This window comes from Dipodomys spectabilis, unplaced genomic scaffold (genome assembly GCF_019054845.1).
Source record: "Dipodomys spectabilis isolate Male_0828 unplaced genomic scaffold, ASM1905484v1 ptg000145l, whole genome shotgun sequence".
Lineage (NCBI taxonomy): Eukaryota > Metazoa > Chordata > Mammalia > Rodentia > Heteromyidae > Dipodomys > Dipodomys spectabilis.
In genome coordinates this window covers 27,013,741-27,024,333 of record NW_024870822.1, presented here as the reverse complement: position 1 = coordinate 27,024,333, position 10,593 = coordinate 27,013,741, and the positions used below count along the sequence as shown (strand labels likewise).

The following is a 10,593-nucleotide window of genomic DNA, read 5'->3' as shown; positions in this document are numbered from 1 at the left end:
GGACTAAGGGTGAACAAATGCAGCAGTGGTACCCACTAAACACTATGTCAAACATGAACTATACAATTCATGGGTGGAGACAGGAGGGAAAACCTGGCAGAGATCGAGGGAAGGAGTGACACTGTTCAAAAAGAAAGGTAGGGACTGGGAATGTGGCTTTGTGAAAGAGTGTTTACCTACCATTCATAAAGCCCTGGGTTGGATTCCTCAGTACCACACACACATTAAAAGCCAGAAGTGGTGCTGTGACTCAAGTGGTAGAGCACTAGCCTTGAGCAAAAGAAGTTCTGTGCCTAGTCCCTGAGTTCAAGCCCCAGGATTGTTGAAAAAACACAGAAAAAAAAAGAAAAAAAAAACAACATGTATAACTGACTTATGTAACTATAACCCCTCTGTACATCACCTTTATAATGTCAATTTATATATAAATATATATATGTGTGTGTATATGTGTATATATGTGTATATGTACATGTATATTGTTTGGAAAAAAATGAACCTCAATAAGGAAGTTGCTAACTTTTTGACTCAAGTAAATACTGTTCTACAACTGAGGCCCCAGTGTCCACAGGAAAAAGGATGGAGCTTTATTAGGTGGAAAGTGGGGAGTGGGTGGAGCCAGGTCAAACTCTTGTTAGAGGCTCCTTACTGACTGCAGCCCAGGAGGCTTGATACTTTCTGGGGCTGGGGAAGGGTCTTAGCTGCAGTCAGTTTCTCCATATCACTGTAGCAGTACAAATTGGGGCCATGGATGAGGTATAAGCTGGGACCATTGGAAGAACATGATTTGGGGCCAAGGGACTTTTCCATGCACAAAGCCCCATCAACCTTCTCATGAGGCCACGAAAGTTCGGTCCACTTAGCTTGAACTCCTAACTTCAAGTCCAGCCACCAGAGCCGCCGTCCTGGAAATAAGAAACCAAGCAAAAAATAGCTTCTTGTTATAGGGATTCTGACTTAGCCCTTGTCATGCTCTGGTGGGGATCAATGCCATGGAGAAGTAACACCTAGAAGCCTCTCACCTGCCATGATGTAGAGTCGAGAAGAGCCAGGGCAGGTAAAGGCTGCATCCACAGCCTCAAGGCTGACTCCATAAGGACTCCCAAGTTCCTTCTCCAGCCGCTTTGGGTAGCCACTGACTAGAATATAGCCTCCCTTGACCAGGAAAACATATACCTGAGTGCCCTAAAGAACAAAGAACAGTAGTCAACGGAGAACTGGATTAATATTGGTTTGATTTACATCTCAAGCCTTTCTCTGAACACATACCTGGATCAGATAGAGTTTATCATCCCAGGAAAAGGCAGCATCCACTGTCGAAGGACCGTTGGGCCACTGATGAGCAATGGGCCAACTATGCCACCCATCCTGGCTGGTATCCAGACGCCAGTAGTGGGACCCTGTGGAGTATCAGAAGCAGGGCTAATTCTGGTACCAAAAGCCCAGGCACTAACGATGTTTCACGAGAGGGATAGAAAGTATCAAGGCTAAGAAGGAAGAGGTAAGATGAGAGAAAGTAGATCAAGATGTTGGTCAGCAGTGTTAGAAACTGTAGCACAGTTGGAACTGGAGTTAGCAGGGCCCTGACAGAAGCGTGTGTGAAGACCAAGGGTGAAGGTTCCAGGTAAATCCAACAAAACAGTGTTTGGTGGAAGCATCCTGTGTATCTCAGGTGTTCATGTGCAAAGATCTGGTTATAGATAATGTTGTGGACAGAAATTTGAAGAAAAATGTTCCAACTCTGGTTGGGTTTTTGTTTGTTTTGTTGTTGGTTTTGGTGCCTGTACTGGGCTTTGAACTTGGAGTCTGGGTACTTTCCCTTAGTTTTTAATGTTTTGTAAATTTTTTTCACTCAAAGCTGGTGTTCTACCATTTGAGTCACAGCTCCACCTCTGGCTTTTTGGTGGTTCATTGGAAATAAGATTTCTCAAAGACTCTCCTGTCCTGGCTGGCTTCAAAGCTTGCTCTTCAGATCTGAGTAGCTAGGATTATACGCATGAGCCACTAGAACTGGGCTCTGGCTTTGTTTTCTGATCCCTGCGAGATGGCTAGGTGTGAGGGTATAGCTTAGTCACTACCCAATGTTTCTACTCCTCCTTTTATAAAAATCCATTAAAGGAATCATTGAGGCATCTGTTCATTCTTTTACTTCTTCTGTTTCCTTTCCTCCATTGAAAATGTTCTTTCCTCCAAACCTAATGGTGAATTCACCTAACTCTACATCTCCATAGCATTTGACTGCTTACCAACCCTTTCTTAAATCTGTCTGTCTGTCTGTCTCTTTCTCTCTTTCTCTCTCTCACACACACATACTCACACATATACATACTCTTGCTCTCACTCTCGAGCCTATCCAGGGGCTAAAATCTCAGGGACTGGACACTATCCCTTAGTTCACTTAAGTCTGGTCCTCTACCATTTAAACCACAGCTCCACTTTCAGCTTTTTTTGTTCATTAATTTTAGATAAAATTCTCACAGACTTTCCTGCCTGGCTGACTTCAGATCCTCAGATCTCAGCCTCCTGAGTAGCTAGAATTACAAGTGTGAGCCTTATACTCTCAGTTTGCTTTTTCATTCATGGCTAGCACCTTACCATTTGAGGCACACCACTGCTCAGCTTTTTGCTGGCTAATTACAGATGGAGTCTCACAAACTTTTTCAACCTGGGTTAGCTTCAAACTGTAATCTTCCAGGTCTCAGTCTTCTGAGTAAGTAGGATTATAGGAATGAGCCACTGGCACCCAGTTCTTATCTTGGTGACTTTTCTCTTCAGCCTTGTATTAGAAGGTTGGAGTCCCCTTGATTGAGCTCTTCGTACCTAGTTCTGGGGCTTCAAATATCATCTATAAGCTGAGGGTTTCCTGTTAATTCTCTTCTTCTCTGACTGACCTTACATTTGAATTTCAAACTTAATTGGCCTACCTAATATATTCATTTGGTGCTATTAAGCATCAAAACCTAACATCCAGACTGATTTCTACCCCAAACATACACACATGAGTACACAGAGTTTCCAAATTTTAGAAAAAGAAATTATCAAACATCCCATTGTCTGCTCTCCCAAAGGCTGAGTTATTCTTTTTTTTTTCTTTTTTGGGTCCAGTCGTGAAGCCTGCCACTTGAGCCACAGCACCACTTCCTGCTTTTTTCTTTTTGCTTATGTGGTGCTGAGGAATGGAACCCAGGGCCTCAGGCATGCAAGGCAAGCGCTCTACCACTGAGCCACCTTCCCAGCCCCAAGGCTGAGTTATTCTTGAGCCTTTCCTTTCCCTTCTCCACTCTTCATCACGATCCACTCTATCAGCTGATACTGTCAGCTCTACGTCCAAAATGCATCATGATGGCCCCTCACCAGCTCTGCTATCATTCTACTACAAACTGTCATCAGCTATAAGAACTTTCAGCTAGATTCTAAGCTTACATAACCATAACTATATGGCTGACATTCTCCAAGGAACCAGGATGATCATCTCAAACCAAGTCAGAACCTATCACAGCTCTGCTCAATACCTTACCTTGGCTTCCTTTTCCAGAAAATCCTTACCAGATAGATCTATGTGACCTGGCTCTGCTCTCCTTTCTCATTCAATTCAGCAGGTCAGCTCTTTTTGTGTTCTAGTTAACTGGCCTTCTTTTTTTTTTTTTTAATGATTTTTTTTGTGAAAATACTGTACAGAGGGGTTACAATTACATGGGCAAGATAATGAATACATTTCTTATCAAGCATTGTTGCTTCCTCCTTTGTTTCCCCTTCCTGTCCCTTCCCATCTCCCTGGTCTTCTTTTTTGATGCCTCAAAGTATTTGCCTTTCATTCTCTACAATACTTTTTTCTCCAAGGCTTTATGTGGTCAATTCTTTGTATTATTGAAATCTTTGCTTTTAAAAAATCACCCTTAGCTAGGTGTCACTGGCTCATGCCTATAATCCTAGTAGCTACTTAGGAGGCTGAGATCTGAGGATTACAGTTCAAAGCCAGTCCAGGCAGGAAAGTCTGTGAAACTCTTATCTCCAATTAAACACCAAAAAGCTGGAAATGGAGCTTTGGTTTAAATGATCAACTACTAGCCTTAAGCATAAAAAGCTCAGGGACAGCTGGGCACCAGTGGCTCACACTTGTAATCCAAGCTACTCAGGAGGCTAAGATCTTGGAATTGCAGTTCAAAGCCAGCCCAGGCAGAAAAGTCCCAATAAGACTCTTATCTCCAATGAACCAATCAAAAACTGGAAGTGGAACTGTGGCTCAAATTGGTAGAGTGCTAGCCTTGAGCAAAAGAGCTCAGGGACAGGGCCTAGGCCCTGGGTTCAAGCCCCATGACCGACAAAAAAGAAAGGAAGGAAGGAAGGAAGCAAGCAAGCAAGCAAGCTGGACACCAGTGGCTCATGCCTGTAATCCTAGCTACTCAGGAGGCTGAAATCTGAGGATCATGGTTCAAAGCCAGCCTGGGCAGGAAACTCCATGAGACTCTTTTATTTTTTTTTTTTTTTTGGGGGGGGGGTCCGGTCGTGGGGCATGAACTCTGGGCCTGAGCACTGTCCCTCAGCTCTTCAGCTCAAGGTTACTGTTCTACCACTTGAGCCACAGCGCCACTTCCGGCTTTTTTTTTTCTTTTTGCTTATGTGGTGCTGAGGAATCGAACCCAGGGCCTCAGGCATGCAAGACAAGCGCTCTACCACTGAGCCAACTTCCCAGCCCTCCGTGAGACTCTTATCTCTAATAAACCACTAGAAAACCGGAAGTGGCGCTGTGGCTCAAGTAGTAGAGCGCTCACCTTGAGCTGAAGAGCTGAGGGATAGCACCCAGGACCAGAGTTCAAGCCCCATGATCGACCAAAAAAAAAAAAAAAAGGAAAGAAGGAAGGAAGGAAGGAAGGAATGGAATTTTAAAAAAGCACAAGGATAGGGCCTAGGCCCTGAGTTCAAACAAAACAAAACAAAAAACTCCTCCTTTCAGTACAATTGGCCCTCATTCTCCTCTATCACATTAACCTGCCCTATTTTTTAGAGCTCCTAATACTATGTGAAAGTATTCTCTTTCTTCTTCTTCTTCTTTTTTTTTTTTGGTCGGTCTTGGGACTTGAACTCTGGGCCTGGGCACTGTCCCTCAGCTCTTCAGCTCAAGGCTAGCACCCTACCACTTGAGCCACAGCACCACTTCTTGCTTTTTCTGCTTATGTGGTGCTGAGGAATCGAACCCAGGGCCTCGAGCATGCAAGGCAAGCGCTCTACCACTGAGCCGCCTTCCCAGGCCCTCTCTTTCTTCTTTCTTTGCTATTGTGCTCTGCTTCTCCCTCTCCCTCTCACTTTCTCTCCTCCCACCCTCCAGCGGCTTTCTGAGGGCAGATATCCTGTCATGTCTCAGTGACTAAGATGTCTAGTACCTCACAGGTATTTTTCAATGTTCTTATCATTTCCCTAACTTTTGTATCTGATCATACATACCAATGCCTCTGATGTGTCTAAATAAATCACAATTGAATCACAATACCTGATGTTCTAGCCATAGCACAAGCTCTCTTTGTGAACTGGGTATGTCATGACAGGTCATACCCACTTTCCCTTCCTGCTGAGTCTATCCTGTTCAGGCCCCCTATTTTGAGAATAAGAGCTGCGTTTCTCTTTGTGCAGAGGAAGTAAGTAATGAGTCTCTAAGCCATCTGTAGCTGATCCAGACTGACCAGCAACCATTTCAATATGTTCTGGTATGAAAACATAGGGCTGGGCCATTCAGACTCTCCCTCTAGGAATCAGATCAGAAAAAGAGAACAGCTTTGGGAATTATCAGTAGGATATGAAGCTGAAAGATCATAAAGTAAAGAGAAAATGGGGAAGACACCATGGTCCCATGTGCCATCCAATGTTGTGAAGAGGAGAGTGGATGGAAGGGAAAGGAGACAAATTTAAAGGAGGAGACAGAGTACCAGCTCCAGTTTGGTATTTCCACCAAAACCATGTGTCCTCACCTGGGCATATATTTTTTAATATAATTGTGTTCTCATGATTGTGTTCCCTCACACATCTAAGAGTTCAGCTGTGTCCTCTTTGTAGACTTGTGGACTTGAAGTTTAGTGAGTTCTCCATGGCTGATTTTCATTATATTTCAGTGTGTATCCTGTTCTACTGTTTTCTCAAGTTTTGACTTCTCTCTGTCTCCTGTCTCTGTCTCTCTATCTCTGTCTCTGTCTCTCTCCATATACACTGTTCTTCTAGTGATTCCATGTTCTTTCCATAGCTGCATATACACCTGGATGGACTTTCATGTTCTTACTATGTTCTCAGTTTAGTTCTATGTCTTCATTATATGTGTATTCCATTCCAGCTATATATTTTCATTATAGTATACATTCCTGCTGAGGATATATGATCCCCAGGTGGATATTTTCAGTAGATCTTGGCAATCATAATAGATCAGGTTTATCCAGGAGTTAAAAACAATTTTTTTCACGTTCCTATGTTCTCAGTACTTACCCTACTTTCATATCTGATCACACATATATCTTAGTTTGAGTGAAATGTAGTTGATCATATCCTCTCTTGGAGATGGGAGAAATGACATATCACTACCTGCCTGACCAGTCTTAGAACATCCCCAGATCTCACTAGATGAATCTGTATCAATTGATGCCACAGGCCAAGGCCAGGGATGGCCCATTGACATTCAGCGGAGAAAACTTGAAGCCATCTCCCAAAAGTCAAGGGTATTCAGTGTTTCTTATCTGTTTCTCAACAATGGAAACATCTCATCGAAAATGATATAGAGCCCAAAGGCCTAGCCATAGGAACTAGGTACCTGGGAAAAGATTGAAGATTAATTCAGGAGGGGCCAGAATATCCAGAAAGACAGGCAAGAGAAAAGGGACACCAAGAGGCACAGAAGCCTAGGGACACAGACAGAGCAGAAGTGAGCCAGAGGACTGACTCAGCAGCACATAGGACAAAGAAGACATGAGGAATCACTGGAACTGAGCAGTCCTCCGAGGGCGTGGATGGCATGGGAGTAGATGACACCGGGAAGTGATCATATGGATGAAGTTACAAGCCTGAGCAAGGAGAGAGAAGGTTGGAAAACATGCATCAGAGGAGGCATGGGTGCAGTATAGCCTGTTAAAGGTGGAAAGGAGAGGGAGACAAAATAGAAGACATAGTGAAAATGGGAAATGTGTCATGGATGAGAAATGCAAGTAAAAAGAGAGAAGACAGAAACTGGGGAGGTGGAGGGAATCTCTCACCACTGAAGGCATATGTGACGCCATGGTGGTCAGACAGCAATGCAGTCAGGACTAGATCCGGGTTACAGCGTGTATACTCAAGGCCATGGTGGGTGCTATTCCCTTGGCCAGTTCCATTCCTGTGTCTTCTACCATGGCCTGCAAGAGGGAAAAAGAGAAAGAAACAGATAAGACGATGGAATGGAGGCTGAGGAGGAACAGATGGCTGGGGTTAGTAAGAGTGTGGGTTTCCCCATATGAGGACAATGGGAAGAGTCAGAATGAAAATAGACTAGGGTAAGAGGCAATGTAATACAATAGAGTTAACATGAGAGCTGGGGCACAAGAGTCCACAGGCTCAGGAAAGGTAGATGAATTCCAGCAGGTCCCAGAGACTGGGGTTTTCTCACCTCTTCCAGGGCAAGACATGAAGTAGTCTCGAGCATCCAGAGGGTATCTGGGAGGAACCTCTCCAGTAGCAGGGTTGAAGCGCAGGAAGTGGTTGCCCTGGAAGCAGTAGTAGCGTTCAAGCCACCTCAGGGCAGCAGTGCAGTTGCCAACAGCTGGCCAGGAACGTTCTTTTTTGGTTCTTGTAGCCAAGTCCCAGAACCACTTGCGGTCACCTTTGTCCAATGAATCAAAAACACATTTAGGGAAGCTAGGTTATGTGCTTGCTCTGGGACCCAGGATGTATCCAGCACTAACAACATGGGGTGCACAGGGAAGCAGGGAGATAATTGAGAAGAGTGATCTTACAAACAAAAGCAAAGTGCATATGGTCATCTCAGCAAGAGAGAGAGTCCAGGGGAAGTTTTCAGGGAAGGTGATTCTTAAACAGAAAGCTGAAGGAGTTACAAGACATATACGAGAGGGAAGATGGAATTCTACAGAGGAAAGGGCCTAAAGTATGAAGCAAATGGAGTATATGGGGCATAGCATAGTTTTAGAAGTCTAGTGTTTAAGGTAAGGGAATGATAAAAGTCAAAACTGGAGAATCAAAAGGTGTTTGGTCATCATGTACTTTACACCAAAAACTAAAACACATAGATTTGTCCTAGGCTCATAGGGAATAGTGGAGGACTTTTAGCCTGGGTACCTTTATTAGAATGATGCCCTCTCTTTCTCCTGTTTTCCTTACTGAAATCACAGAGTGGATACTCCCATCACTATTAGCAACATTACTCCTTTGTCACTGTTTACTACTTCTCCAGGCTCTAGGAATCCAGCTTCTACTGACCTTGGAAGAAGATGATGCCTTCATCATGACATTCTCCACGGTGACATTCCACAGCTGCATCCACTGGAAATGGGATGCCAGGAAATTCATCTTGGAGCAACTTTGGATATCCATTCTCCTTCTCTTCAGGAGGGTATACCCAGACTTTGTCACCCTGGAGCCAAAAATACTCTATTTTGAACTACTCTTTCAGATAGTGCCAATCTGCATTCACACATAGTGTTTTTGACCTATTGTTGTTATACAATTATTCTTTTGCAGCTCCACATTGTCTCTCTATAGACAATGGTGTGATATCTTTTGCACAATACATATTCTGAGTTTTACTGTACACAGTTGATACTACTATAGCATACATATCTGGCTTATCAATAACTAGATACTCCTGAAGCATACTTAGTCTATTGATTTGGGTAAGTATACCCACAAATAGTTATCCTACAATCATTCATGCATTCATTTGTTCATTAAGTTATGCAGTCATTAATGAAGCAGTTACTAAATGACTATTACAGCCAAGTATTGAGAAGCATTGGGGATTGTGGGGTGACAAGATCCCCCGTACAGAAGCAGAAACAATTCCTACCATCCTAGCCATGTACCCAGCAAAATGAGTTTAAAAAAAAATGAAAAGAGCATTGGGAATACAAAGGAAATGCCTAAGTCTGGCTGGGAAAGTCCCTGAAGGATTTACAGTGAAGAGGAAGAATTTGGCTCAAGAACTGAAAAATGAGTGGATATAATCCCGAGCTTTTATTAAGGAAACAAAGGCACAGAAGGAAGCTTGGTATATATCAGTATGAGCCATGCTCTAGTTTGACTGTGTTCCCCAAAGATCATTTGTTGGAATTAAATGCAACAGAATTGGTGGGTGGAGCCAATAAAGAGGCGATTAGGTCATCATGAATGGATTAACTGCATAAATGTGACAACAGGAATGAGTTAGTTATTACAAGAGCAGATTGCTGCTATGGAAGCAAATTTGGACCTTTCTTGCTCTCTTACTCTAGCCATCTAGCCTTGGTATTGTCTTTCTAACCATGCTATACCAACGCAAGAGTTCCTTTGCCAGATGCCAGTTCCGTGCTTTAGACTTCACAGACCCCAGAGCCGTGAACCAAATAAATTACTGCTCATTTAAATTATCTAGTTCTGGGTATTCTATTACAGCAGCAGAAAATGTACTAAAACAAGCTCCAAGTCTGAGAAACCTGAGAGAAGGTCACAGATTGATTCCAGTTCTTTGTTGCCAAACTCTGCCATTGGCCTAGAGTACCTTGATCAGAAAGACACTGTTGCCACCACGACGAAATGCAGCATCCACAGAGCTGGTAGAATTCTTCCATCTCTCTGAGATCAACTCCCGGACCCATTTGTGACCCTTCCACACAAATTCCCCTTTAAAAAAAATCCACACTTACTGAGAGACCCACAACAAAATTTTGTGTGACTTGAAATCGTTACAGAGAAGCTGCCAGTGATACCCATGAATATTTCCTGAGTCCTCCCACAAATGGAGACAATCTCTGAAGAAGAATACATCTGAGGCCCCCAGAGCTCCTCCTAGCTATTTTTGTGTATTTTCTGTTGTTTGCTTGAGACAAGGTCTAGCCCGGGCTGGCCTTGAACTTATGATCCTCCTGCTTCAGCCTCCCCCCAAATACGCTGGAATTACAGACATGTGCTACCAAGCCCCCTACCTTTGAAAAACAGCATGGTCCCATTGCCATCCATAGTGGTAGCATCAAGACTCCAGCCATCAGAGCAGCGTTCTGCAGTAGAGGTAAGGAGTTGGCAAGGTGAAAAACCAGTAAGATGAAAAAACACAGTGACATACATGATAGGGAATTGGAGCCTCACCGATCACATCGGGGTCTAGTTTGGTCGCAATTTCACCTTCAGCAACATTCCCCTGGGCACTAAAGAGAGAACAGATAGATGCCTGGGTCCATTGTGACCTATATTTCTTCCTTAGCTCTTGACCCAACCCCAAAACCTGGACCCATGTATCCAAATCCAAACCACAATTTTCTATCCCTCGCCCTAGCTTTACTCACGTTGGAAGAGGGTTGGCAATAGCCAGAGACCAGCAGAGGCCTAACAAGGCCAGTGCAATGGGGTCTCCCAGTGTCCTAGTCATGCTGAGCT

The 10,593-nt window shown here is 43.7% G+C and overlaps 1 protein-coding gene across 1 annotated transcript; it reads right to left on the bottom strand.

Annotated features, from left to right (window-relative positions):
* Positions 1 to 588: 588 nt before the first annotated feature.
* Hpx (hemopexin) lies at positions 589 to 10,593 on the bottom strand. The gene is made up of 10 exons (XM_042691645.1): positions 10,503 to 10,593; positions 10,306 to 10,364; positions 10,146 to 10,217; positions 9,722 to 9,843; positions 8,446 to 8,599; positions 7,619 to 7,831; positions 7,230 to 7,367; positions 1,270 to 1,400; positions 1,023 to 1,185; positions 589 to 905 (listed from the first exon to the last, which is right to left on the bottom strand). Exons 1-10 carry the CDS (start codon positions 10,583 to 10,585, stop codon positions 646 to 648), a joined length of 1,395 nt encoding a protein of 464 aa, XP_042547579.1. The 5' UTR covers positions 10,586 to 10,593; the 3' UTR covers positions 589 to 645.